Source organism: Pygoscelis adeliae, unplaced genomic scaffold, assembly GCF_000699105.1.
Source record: "Pygoscelis adeliae isolate BGI_AS28 unplaced genomic scaffold, ASM69910v1 Scaffold21, whole genome shotgun sequence".
NCBI lineage: Eukaryota > Metazoa > Chordata > Aves > Sphenisciformes > Spheniscidae > Pygoscelis > Pygoscelis adeliae.
Genome location: NW_008824243.1, coordinates 4,657,868 through 4,671,499, shown reverse-complemented (window position 1 = coordinate 4,671,499; position 13,632 = coordinate 4,657,868). Strand labels below are relative to the sequence as shown.

Sequence of the window (13,632 nt, the reverse complement as noted above, 5' to 3'; positions counted from 1 at the left end):
TGCCCTGCTCACTGGGGAGAAGCTCCAAGGAGAGCTGGCGTTGAACAAGCAGCTGGAAACCAAACCCAGATCCAGTTGTGCTATTGAAATCAAATCTCCCACAGACAATTAACAGAAGCCAGAGGAAGCCCCTGGGACTTTTGTTTTTATAGTTTGGTTTGTCTTTTCTGGAGCTGGATTCAATAGTAGTAGCCGAGAGTTAAAAAAAGCTTTTGAAAAATGCCACTATCGTTAAAAAAAGGCAACCTGCCTCTCCTAAAACTCCGCCTTCAAGCCTGAAATCTGCATGTTCAGGCTGTGTTATTTCCAAGGAAGGTGATACCTCAGTAAAAGATGTGCACTTCTTTGTTACTTTCCCAGTATCTCGGGGGATGTTAGTTTTTTCACCAGCAACTCAAATCTCCACAACTTCATAATACATTTTTTGGTACATACACACATATTTCAAAATAACTTTCTAGGTATTTTTACCAGGTCGGTTTTTATGGAATATTAATTCCTGGACTCTGGACTCGACTGGTATCCAAAAGCAGAATGCTGTATCTCAGGAGAATGGAAACCACCCTGGTCTCTAGTTTGTAATATGATTGAGATGGAACCGAACAATGCAAGACTAAACCTCCTAAGGGCGTATGGCCCCATGAAAATCCAGTTTTCTCTAAAACAAACAACTTCAACTTATGCAACTTCTGTTTAAAAATCATCTGCTGCCACATGGTTAGTCTCAAAGTTGGTTATTTAGAGGAAGGTTGTAAATGTGATTAATTCTCGTAGAACGACTAGCAAAAGTTCAACAAGAGTCTCTATTGCAATGTCACATTTGTCTCCAGGTCAGACAAGTTGAGTAATTTCTCAGAAGTCCAGAGTGTTTTAAAAAGTTATCCAAACAACAAGACCAGCTTTTGTATTTACGTACTTCCATATAAAAACCCATTAACATTTCTACTGATCAGAATATTAATTACTGCTTCATTCTGATCCCTCCCTCCTTCCCTCCCTCTTACCACTTGTTTTTCCCACAATTCCTTCTCTGTTTTTTATGCTGAAGCAAGAATTAAAGAAATGAGGTTATCTTCGAGACTGAATGCAAGTAACAGCTTAAACAATCTACTAGAATTAAAATTTGTGTTACAGCCAAAGCAAGTCAAGCAGGGAGGCAGAGGGACGGCGGCAACTTCTGAGCAGCTAGTAGGCAATTGCATCCTAAAAAAAGGCAGCAGTGCTGCTCTCGGCGGAAGCTGCCCCATCTCTTGCATGGATGATGGAACATGGATACGCTCCACATCACAACCTGCTTTCTGCCAGCGGTGGTTGTCGTGATGGAGAGGGGGTCGTGCGCCCGTTGCAGCTGCTCCGAACTGCGGTGGGAGAAAGAGGGAGAGAGGAGAGCGAACATCTGGGGGCAGTAAAGTCTGGCTCAACCCGTGCAGCTCGGCTTGATGTGCTCACACGAGCACCCACTGATCTGTTACCTTGTTCCTTTTCTTGTCGCTCCCATGGAAAACAGATGTGGAATGTCACGTTATTTAGATTAAAAGTGCCACATCTGACACAAGCCCATGACTAAAGATGACACGACAAATGGGAAGCAGCAAACTCCCAAGTGTTACGATGTGTGCACGTTCCTAATTAGCACTTACGCGTTTTCTTCATTTCAGTTCTTGTGACTGAGCTTATAAACAGCCAGACACCTAATCTACTGATTAACCACTGTTTCGCATATGCTAATGTATAATTGCTAAAGGCCAGAAGAATCAGATTTGTCTCAATTATTAATAATTTAGAAGTCAAAACTAATCAGATCCCACAGAAATCTGATGTTCTCCCAGCTGTGCTTGGCCTAGCAAGCCACCACCACCTTTTAGTGAAAGTTAGTTCTGTTTTTGAAGAAACTGATGGCGTATTTGAAGCTTCCACCACCATTAATTTGAAGGCCTCAGTGTACTGTGAGTGACACACGCTGAGGTCTCAGCAGGCAGGATGCTGTTGAGAAATCAGAAGACACAGTAAAACATCCCTTCGTGTAAGAAGTAAATGCAAAACACTTGTGGCTTCAGTATAACGGTTTTTCTCTGGCATGACATGGAAACAGGAAAGGCAAATGATAGTTGATGAAAAAACATGACAAAAAAGACACAGGTTCCGGGAATTTTGCATTAGACAAATGTGATTCATAGAGCTCACATCAATGCAATGTAATCCTGGCTGTTTGGAAACCTGAGTCTCCCCTTTGATGGGCATGTTGTTTAAATTCCCAGGGACTGGTGTGCATTTCAAGCATTATTATAAATAACATCCACTCTTTGGAACCCAATAAGAGCTTTAGTTGCGTTTTTAAACATTTGTGTGTGAATGGTCTCATTAGTCATGTTTTCCATTTCATCTCTAGGCTGCATGTGTTTTTTGCTTATGAAGCACTGTTGCCTTGTTTTGTAGCCGTAAAGAACTGTTCCAAGAATACCAATTTTTTAGAAAGGTTTTAATTCCAGACTTGTTCCCCTCGGAGAATTTAAACCTCCCCCACTGCCGCCTTCTGCTCCCAGTTAGTGAGCTACATAAAGTAATCCAGAAAGCTGCTGGACCAGAATTTCAACGATGGGCATTATGCAAGGGGATGCTGTTTTCTTTACCTGTGCTATAAACTTCCCAATAAAAGTCGGCTACAGCCAACTGTGAACCTATGCTAAAGAAGGAATCCTTTCCACAAAATGCGTGGATTAGAATCCTTCTTTCAGTCCGACTCATGTTAGCCTGATTATACCTGTTGGAAAGGGGAAGCAGCCAGCCTGATTTGACATCTTGTTATTGAGGCACATGAAATTCTTCAATATGTGAACACTCTGCATGCTTCCAAATGAAATGTAAAATTGCACAAGTATAACAACTGCCATAAATATGAGATAAAAGCAACAAAAGATTCTTGGCTTTGCTTTGTATGTTGAAATTTTCTAAAAATGTAGGCTGTAAAGAAAGAAAACAAATGAATATGGTTCTGGAGGGGAAAACAGGCAGAAGCTGACAGATTTTGTAGCTGAGAAAGGCACAGGCTTTTTTTCTGACAGTTTTGTGGTAAGACTGTTTAGTGCATCACTGAGGTACCCCTTTAGTTCTCCATGTGAGTCTAAATAGAGATTTATAAAAACTCCATTTTTTCCAAAACATCTGGATTTCCATATGCTGGATTTAGGTAAGAAATATCTACAAGCTATGGAGTACCTTCAGTCGTAAAACAGAGAGTCTGGGAGGATGATGTTCATCCTGAAACATGCCGTCCATTGCCTTAGGCTGCTCTGGTTTGCTCCAGGGCTGCACCAGGGAGCACTGTGGCTCCTTCTGAGCTGGAGGAGTCGGGACACAGCCAGACCCAGTCCTCCTAGGGTGCAGGCTGGCCTGCCTTTTGGCAGATGGCATCACTCTTTGGCGATGCACAGAGTATATGGATGTTTACATTGATCTGTACATTACAAAGCCTGATGGTAGCAGGCATCACTGCGAGAGTCCATGCCCATATTCACCCTTGTAACCACAGTGAAACCAAGGAGCTTTTAGAGGTGTAAATTCCCATCTGAGCTTGATACGTCTCCTTCCCTCCCCCAAATACACACACAATAAGTTTGGCCCCTGCTTTGTAATGGACAGTGAAAATACACTGCTTGGTTTTTGCAAAGTTCAGAAACTGGGGTCAAAGTGGTGGTGACAAACCTGTATCAGCTGGGCTGCGCTCTCTGGACTGCCGTACTGATGGTCGTGCCCATTAATGGCCAGCACCCGGTCATTCTCCTGAAGCTGTCCATCACGGGCAGCCACGCCGCCTTCCAGCAAGTTGAAAATAAATACCCCTGGTTCATCGGCCTTGCGGACCAGCTTTATTCCCAGCTGCTCATCCGGACTGCTTTTGTTTAGCACAACATGGAAACTGCTGTCCCTGCTGCGGTGAGCATCAAGGGAAAGTCCGCTGTTTCGGCATCGGTACCTCTGCTCTCGGAGCACCGTCAGTCGGAGCACGTGGCAGGGTTGCTTCAGGATTGACAGGGCGTAGTTGTGAGGCACATTTTTGATGTCCATGCCATTTACCTGGAAGAGAGAAGCACAAATCAGCAGCAGAAAACCCATCTAATCTGAATTGGCACTGGAGAGGGCAGATCTTTTTACACAGGTGTCTTCATACGAAGTGACATGTGCCGTTTCAAACTGTGTCACACAGGAGGCCAAGTTTGTGGTGCAGAACAGGCTTACCCCCAAGGAAAGGACACTCTGTACAGACACTTTCTGCCTTTTTTTCCCCCCTTTCTTCCTGATAGTCTCCAGACATACTTGTTATTTTTCAGCTTTATTATTGCTCTTTCCCAAGCTCCAGTATCCTTTCATATTTTTATTCACTAGCTTCTGATTTCAAATCACCCTGCCAGACTTGCCTTTCACTCCCACTACTTTCCTGCTGTTTCTCTTCTTCATTATCTCCCAGCTGTTCTAGGTACAGTTAAAAAAATATTCCCCATTAACGAATCTCTAATTAAAATGAAGAAAAGAGCCTGAAGTAGAAGTTTAAAGGCCCTGGATATTTACTAGCAATTATGCTGATATACCACACCAGAGAATCGGGCTTTTTACATTTCTCAGTGTTTTCCAGGTAAGATTTAGCTCAGATGGCAGTAAAACTCCATAATGGCCACTTCTTTAATTTGGCTGTGGAAAAGAAAGAGGAAAAAAAGAGCTTCCAGTCAATCCTGTCATGTCCGTGTGTGTAAGAGTGACTAGGTATTGCACTTTATCACTGCTAAATGAAAACCAGTTGCAAGGTTGTAATTCGTTGCTGGCTGGAAAACCCGAATCAGACAAGTTATTTCCATGTGGTTTTACCTTGCACAGGTTGAACCATTTAAATATTAAGAAACGTCTCCAAACTGCAACAGAAATGTTTCCCAGCAAGGACAAAAGCGTTTGACTGGCATTTGTTTTTGCAGACTGCCTGTATGGGCACAATGGGGCTGTCCCCACTGTGGTCTGATGGGGGGACTGCACCCCTAGAGACACAGCTCAACTAACTTCAAGTTGCCAGCTTGAGTACCACAAACGGCATGAGCTGCACCAGCATGGAGCTGAAATTGCTGGGAATCTTCAATAAATCCCTGGGCAGTCAACCACGGCCAGGGAGAGCTGAGCCAGGCCCGTCCATGCTGCAATCACAGCTTCTCACTGCAGTTTGGATGTGCCCTGCAGGAACAGTTTTGGCTCAGTAGTGTCATCAACTCTGCCGTTCTGTGCTGGCACCAGGACAAAAGGCCTCCCCAAAAGACAAAACCAGGAGACAGTCATCCAGCTGCCGCCCGGAACCACAATCCAGAAGCATGTTTAAACAGTGCCAGAGCGAAGTATGCCCACATCATGATCCTGACAAATACCTTTGGCTCCGGTCTGTCAGACATGAAGCAGAAAGCACGTCACAACCCTGGCATGCCTCAAGTGTCCTCAGCTACCACTGGGGTCAGCAAAAGCTAGGAAGGCATGGTCGCTTATAGGTGGTGCTCTGAACTTCAAAGGACGGTATCCTTAATAATTACTCACATGGAATATGTAGTAGAAGAAATCAGTAGGGCTGGGAAGAACTACTCACTAACCCTACCAGCCAGGCATGCCAAAGCAGGCAGTAAGATGGGCATCCAGAGTCCCACCTGGAAGACGACCATGAGGTATGCATGCCAGACCTTGCAGTCCACCCCACTTCCAGCTCCTGTAGCCTTATGCCAGCTGATGCCACACTGGTTAGCCTGGGTACCAGCACCAGTTTATCCACAGCAGCACAGCCCACAGTGAACAAAGCAGCCTGCTCAAATGTTTACCTGTAATTCAGAAAACTTATGCTGAGCTCTTTGCCGTCTCTGGCCATGCTGTCAACAATATTTGAGCTAGCTGATTTAAGCTGCTCTGAGTATACCTGGGTGAGCTGCAGCTGTACCTTTGGCTTGCAATGTGAATATACCTGTGCATTCCAACTACACACCATCAAAACCTCAAAACATCAAAGCAAGGAAAGGATTTTCTCTCATCACTCTTTTCTTCTAAGGACTGAAGCGTTAATATAATTTAGCATCCTTGCAGATCTCCAAGTCGCTGGGGCAGCTGAGACTGCAGTTCCCATTCAAAAGCTATTGCTGAAGCCACTGCTCACAAGATACATGAACTTTAATCATCTGGCCTAATTCTTGTTCATCTGTTATACATTTCTATAGAAACAGGAGCAGGAGTAGCAGCCAACAGCTAATGCCTGAATGCTGCTCAAGTTTGTTCGTAGAGATTTCACCTGTGGCTGCTGGTGGAGCAACACTCCCAAAACAGAGCGGGCAGCGTCTCACTTTCTGCGGTGCTGAACACATCATACAGAGGACTAGATGCTGAAATAACTCTGATCAGGCCCCTATCACCTATCCTGCTGTAAGTGGGATGTAAGGCAATGGAAACCTCACTAACTGAGATTTAAGCCCACAGTTCAATAGAAACAAAACGGGCAAAAAACCCAGCCTCTGCTTTCAGAAAAAAAGCTTTTGCACCACTGGGCCAGAAATGCCAACAGTCTATTGCGCTACGTTGCATTTCAGATCTACCATGTTTGGGTAGAAATCAGAGAAGCCTGGTAGTGAATAGGAAAAATAAATATATCTGTAAGCCTCAAAAACTGTTGAAATGAATGAAATCATCACAGCATGCAGAGGAACTGAACGTCTTTCTGCATGCATTATTCTACCCACACAGACAAGCAACACTGCAAATCTCATCTCATGATCGACTTACACTGTCGTATTCTTTGTTAGCATACTTTTATCTTGTACCTCCATAGTACTGTACCTTTAGTATCATGTCTCCAGGCAGCAATCTTCCATCTCTGGCAATTACCCCGTCTCGATAAATATGCTGTATAATAATGTGAACCAAAGGAGTCTCACTGCCTCCCACAATCCTAATGGCCAGGTTTTCATGGGGATCGGTACGGTTGATCTTAATGCAGGTAATTTCCCCATCTGGAATCAGGTGATACAACCTGGGAAAACCTGGAAATGCACATTGTAAGGTATTTATTTGACAACACAGCTTTGCTTTGTTAAAACATGCACCGCACAACTTCAGGTACCTGCCAGTTATCCAAACCAGGTTTTATGCATGGATGTGATTTATCCTAAGTGAGGAGGAAAGGGTATGTATGCTTGCTGAGTGGACTTGTAGGGATCTTTTTTAATTAATACATTCAAACTTCCTTTTTTTTCCCACAAAACACAGCCCTAAACCTTTGATGTAATCCAGAGAGATGAAATGTACTTAAAAACAGTTACACATGCTAATATTTTAAGGGAAAAAATATATTTTTAGTCACCAGAGACCCCTCCGAACGAGGCCACGGATCCTTGCTGGTCCTAGAACAAATGGGCACGGACATCTCGACAAACATCCATCCTCGCTGTGGTGGGCTGCACACCCTCCCTCACTGGTGGCATCCCAGGCTGCCCTGTTTTCCTTCATTTTTGGTGCCATAGCTGAGGACTGGGTGCTTGGCTTGTGACATCCAAGGAAGCGTTTTTTTGCTTTCAGCTGACAGAAAGGCAAGATTTCTCGGGCAACCCAAAGCACACAGGAGTCTCCCTACCAGACCCCTCTCCTTTCATCACTGCTTGAACTCTAGGAAGTAGGAACGACTGGCTCTTACTGCAACGTGTCTGTATTAAAACCACAGTACGGTCAAGGTGCCTGGAGGGAAAGATCTCTGCTGGCCCTGGCAATCTGGGTGTGGGGAAGAGGGAGTAATGGTGGGCAGGCATCCTTTTTGTATTTATAATGCGCTGGATAAGAGTATCCTCTTCCAAACCCTACTTTTCAACTGGCATGTTTGCTTTCACAGCACGTCACTAATACTTTCTTTCCTTCTAGGTCATTGCAAAATTTTAATCCACATTCAACAGTGAGCAAAGTTGAAATAAAAGCACCAGTGAGTTTTCTAGCAGAGGTGTATCAGCCTTCAATTATTTTGAATTCCCCATAGGTGAGAGAAAGCTTTTGGATTTTTTGTCTGTGGGTCCAATCCAGCGCTTATATGAAAAAAAGTTAAGTAAAAAAATTAAGTGTTAATATTTTTTCAATAACCTATTTTAGAAATGAAAGTACAGTGACTGCTACTGAACAGCAGCAAAGTGTTAAATGAAAATTAACAGAGCAGTAGCTGAGATAGAATAAATATTTTCTACTACAGAATTAGCAGGCAACAAACCAGCAAGGCACGAAAACCTTTTGGGAGAGAGCAAGGGGAAAGAAAGAACAGGAAAAAAATATTAAGAAACACCATGTTGCATCCCTTACCACTTCTTTGATCATATGCTCTTCAGGGCGGGAAGCTGTCTTCCTCCACGTCTGTAAAAAGCACCTACCGGTAGCACAGACTTCGACTTTGTGGTTTTACACAGAGTTGACAGGCAATAAAAGTCTATATAGACAACTATACAGCCTTCATCAACCTAATATCCAAGTATTCATTTACTTTATACTCTCGTAGTAGCAGTTTCTGCACTAATACAGGTTTACTTCAGTTTTGCACACAACTTTAATGTCTCAGGAATGGAAGGTGCTTTATTTTCCCCATACTCCTCTATTTTCTGAACATTACCTGCCCAGCTTGTAACTTGTTCGCTTCTCTCTAGCCTGAAGGGTGGATTCACTCCATCTAAATCCAGGCCTCTAAGCCAAATGCATAATTTGGTGATCTGCTTGCTCTGGCTTCCTTTATAGTGCATGGGCCCCCAAAGGGAGCGATACCCACTTCACTGCTAAATCACCCCTGGAGGTGCTAAACTCTCTCCGCTGCTATGTAAGAAGAAAGAGGCAATTAACTCCGGCATCTCAGTGGCGTGCTCAAAGTCAGACCATACAAGTACTCCTCGAAAATCACCAAAGGCCTGATCCCTGCATCAGTATAAGCATGCAGATTTTACACTCTCAGTGTGGCTATAAGGGTATTTATATGTAAGAATGCAAATGATAATCTGGATCCCCAGATCTTCTCTGCACGGAAATAGCATAAATAAATATCTCTGTATATTTTGCGGACTACCAAAGCAGTCCTATAGCAGAACTACTTCCATTTTCAATTGCATGATGATTCATCTCATGTCCTAACAAACTGTGCTTTTTGACTCAAACACTCATTCTCCCATACCTCATTCTGAAAACTTTTCTAAAGGAATTATCCAGTTACATTTCTTGACCACGGAGAACTGTGGACCGAACAAGCTATTGATACTCTCACGTTATTTCAGTCTGTAATTATCCCAGAGAAAAATCAGAGCAACGTGGCAGTGAACAAGTCTCTACGCTTATATAAGACTTTTACATATATCTTTGCATAAGGTATAAACTGATACAAGTTTCTTTGCATCTTGAACAATGCCTTGACTGGTTTATTAAGTCTTGCAGTGGCACTTGACTGACTTTCAATATGACTCTATGCAGATTCTTTTAGAGGAATTTTTAATACCTAATTTCCTTCTGAAGTGTGCAGTCTACAACAAAACAAATCTTCCCAAGACTTTTTTTTTGCCAGTCTGCAAGTCACTAAGGTTTCTTTTTTCATAGTTAGCAGGATGTACTGCCTCATTTCCTGTCTTCTTTTGATTTGTGTTCTTTATCGAATATAATTCATAAATTGCACCATTTTCTCCTCAGATGGGCCAAGCAACCAAAATAACTCCATGATCCCTTAATTACTGCTCTCTTCATTGAAAACTTGCCTCTTGTTCTCATCCCAGACATAGACATGGACGTTTGTATTACCAACAACCTAGACTGTCATAAGTGAAAGGCCAATGCTTATCTTGATAAACTAACAGTAAGTTTGACAAACTAAATGTATAAAATACACAAATACATATTTTTTTGAATAAGAAAATTCACAATCACTTTTTCACCAAAAAGTCTGCATACATTGTGTGCAGTTTGATCAAAACCTACCGTGTCTATTTCAAGATGATGCCATGTCTGGAAAGCAATGTCTTCAACTTGAACTTTTCTAATGTATATACCATACCCAGAAGAAGTGGACGCTGCTCCAGCACCTCATTGCGTACAGTGAATGGGGCCTCAGCAGCCCAATTTAAGGGACTCCAACTGGGTTGAGGACTTGTACCATTCACATACACAAAGCCTGTTGTGAGGCTGGAGCATCAGTTTGCACAGACCCCATTTTCCAGCCCTTACACTCTTAATTAGAATTCTCTGTTCTCTTTGACCAGGTTTTCCAGAGCAGGAAAACCCAGGAGTATTGCATACCTTTCTTTACCATTTTATATTTCCAGTCCTTAAATATCGAAGAGCTGCTGAATCTAGAAAGAAGTAAACTTTCTGTCTTGTTTTTGGTGATTCTTGCAGGTTTTCCCTCAGAGTGTTGTGTTTTTGTCACCGGGGGTTGTATGGAGCATTCTGAATCTGTCAATATAATAAAATGTCATCTGCATTCAGAAAGATTGTGTGTGTTTTTTCCTCAAGCAATATTTTCCTTATATTAGTGTGCAATTTTATTGATATTTTCACACATCCCATTATAGTAACAAATAACATAGGAGAGACCAGCTTTACACAGTAAACTCCACTTGTCTGGAGTTTTCATAGTTAGCAGGATGCTAACTATGAAAAGATGCTATACTGCTAATACTATGAAAAGATGCTATACTGCTAATGACGTAGGACACTGAGCACTCATTAGTATAGTGGCCATGAGACTATAATACAAAATTGTAAATATGCTTAATATTTTATCCCCACAGTTTATAATACTTAATGGTAGCGTTCCTTCAGTGCTCAGATTTCAGCTGACTTCCATGTGCACCGCGCTTCTTCTGACAGTGCTGCCATCAGGACAACTTCTGCCTCCATTCCCAGTATCCAGTGTGACAAAGCACTGTGTAACATTTGCTATGACACTTGAGCCTAAATTAATCAAAGGTCACTGTAAACAAAATTTGTGTCTCAGGTTGCAAGTCCTTACTTAGATCAGAAGGTCTGACTGACGTGAGATGCCAGCCCACCCTGACAAATAAGGCTATCTGCAGGGACACACACTCATGCTTCCCGGCACCCGGTCACCAGAATTTAAACAAAGCGTGTGTAACCTGTTCTTGGAAAATTCTTGTGTCTGTGAATGTCACATGCACTTGCGCTAGTGTGGGACTTCGTTCTGCAACTCTTCCTTCCCAATTGATTTTCATTTAGCATTTCATTCTCCCAGCGGTTTGCCATCATTTTGATTTAATGCCTTCCATTAATTCTCCAGGGATGCTGGTCCGATACAGGGGGCAGGTAGAAGGCAATGCCCGCTCTAATGTCTCTTCTTGCTTCTGGACATTCCTCTCACCAAAGAAGTCCCAATAACTAAAATGAAACTGTTGTAGAGTTGAATGTGTCTCAAAAGAGTTGTGGCTATCTCGTCTACAGCAGGCAAAGTTTATCGGTCTGCAGTGGAGGAAATACTACAGAGCCAATCTCTTTCTTCTGGAAATTGCCTGGCTCATCATCCTAGACCGGAGTGCTTTGAACCAGTTCTGTAAGATTTCCAGCAGCTGTTTTAGGAAATCGGAACTGGAGCTGAATCAAATCTGGGGAAAGCAGGAACAGCGTGGGATTCCTGTGGGGTGCAGCCTTCCTGAGACAGAAGTTGGGCTGTGCTGTCTCGTCCTGCGGCTGGATAAGTCACTTTCTTTTCTGCACATAGAGAGCCTTAATGCCATGAAATGGTTGATACCAAGAGCCATCTGTGTTTCACTTTTACCTTCTTTTTCTTCATGTACCTTTCCCAAACATTGAAGTATTTATAATATCTATCTATCCATCTGTTATATATATATATAAAAAGATAAAACAGAGCTCAGACTGAACAATAGGAGTGAGATACACCCATACAACAGGAGAGTCTGTTCTGTGGTCCTGCCAGTGCCTGCCAGGGCTGCCTTGGTCTTGACTGCTGCAAAGCAATAACAGATGGTAGAACTGTACCCACCATGAGACTAAGAAGAATGAGTTTGACTTTGAACAACATTTGACATCCTCAAGCAATCATAAATTCAATTTATTTTACAATGGCTTGACTGCAAAATGGAACTGATGAATGTTTTTGAAAACCAGCAACACGGTAAACTGTATAGAGGTTTTTGCAATTGCATTCCCAAATTCTTTCCTCCTAAAGCATTAGCTGGTTTGAGTAAAGAGTATATATATATATGGTCATTCTTGGAAGTGAATTTAAAGAGTGTGATGCCAAACTAAGAACACAGTGATACAAATAAGCATAGCAAAGCCGGAGCAGTCTTTGCTCAGAGATATTTTATCATTTAAGTAGATTGTCAAGGTCATTTACACTAGTAGATCCAGTCAGAAGATATTACATCTTAAATGAAGCAGTGCCGGAAGGATGTCCCTGTCACCTTCCCTCACGTCTCAGAATGAAACCATCCCTTTCAAACTTTCCTAACTTCTACTTCAGACCTGGAAAGCTATTTGTAGCTGTAAGTGCTATTAATGAGATTACCCTCAGGCAGATATCACAAGCTTGGGTGCTGCACTACAGGCAAATACTTCTTTGCATAGATTATTTACAAATAACCAAATTATTAAAAATGAGAAAATCTTAACGCCTCCTTCCTCCAAACATTTTCTCATCAGTGTTTGCACTTTTCATTCACTTCTAACATTTTCTACGGTTTGGACAATGAACAGTTCTCTGCTGAAAATATCACAAAAATGTTTAAACAGAGGAACAAAGAAAGCCTGAATCATTTAAATCCAAAATAGGCACATATGATATTATTTAAACAAATCAAACCACAGGTTGTAAATGGAAATCGTGAAGTAATCTTCAGAGTGTGGGACTGCTACCAGCTCCAGGTATAAGATAGCATTAGACTGTAACTCTTTCTCTGCTGTCATTATAACAGAAACACATTCACCATTATACATCATATTTTTCAGTGTCCCTAGGTAGCAAAGGAGTTTTCCAAAACCAATACTGCATTCAGCTTCAAGTTAAGAAGAATCATTGTTATTTGAATATTTTTTCTCCCACATCAGGAATGATTATTTTGTCTTGCACCCTCACAGTCATATTGCAACTGAGCATTGGCCCAACAGACATATCGGCTTCAGATTAAAGGCACCTACACACTCTGCAGTGGGCAAATAGTTAATTTGACATCAGCACTGCTGATGCTGAGGGCCAATGCATAGGTACAGACTATGGTTTTTGTTCTCAGAGCTCCTTTGACCAAAATACAGGCAAAACACAGATTAAACAGAGACATCTGAACTAAGATGAGGGAATTCTGAAAACTGGGAACAGATGGACTATAATATGTTGCGCTTTGCCAGGTGATCTGACAGCTCCTTTATCAAGAGGTTATCAGCAAGAAAAGGTTATTACACTCTGTGCCCACTGTGAGGCTGGCACAGTCTCAGCTTTATTCTGCTCACACACTGACTAAGTCTGGTGAGGAAAGGAGCCACTGGAGAGGTGGTGAGGTGCCGTCTGATCTCTTGGAGCAATGATGCATGGCTGAGGTGTGCTCTCAGGTGGTCCCTGGCATGAACCTGTGAAACCTGGGGCAAGGC

General features: G+C 42.4%; 1 protein-coding gene across 2 annotated transcripts in view; it reads right to left on the bottom strand.

Moving 5' to 3' along the window:
• Positions 1 to 13,632, bottom strand: part of LNX1 (ligand of numb-protein X 1, E3 ubiquitin protein ligase) — a 69,324-nt gene that overhangs the window by 18,079 nt on the left and 37,613 nt on the right. For both annotated transcript variants that reach the window (XM_009335145.1, XM_009335146.1), the window contains exons 4-5: positions 6,844 to 7,046; positions 3,703 to 4,074 (exon numbers count right to left, since the gene is read on the bottom strand). In XM_009335145.1, coding sequence (XP_009333420.1) covers positions 3,703 to 4,074; positions 6,844 to 7,046 — 575 coding nt within the window. The remainder of the gene's footprint in view (positions 1 to 3,702; positions 4,075 to 6,843; positions 7,047 to 13,632) is intronic.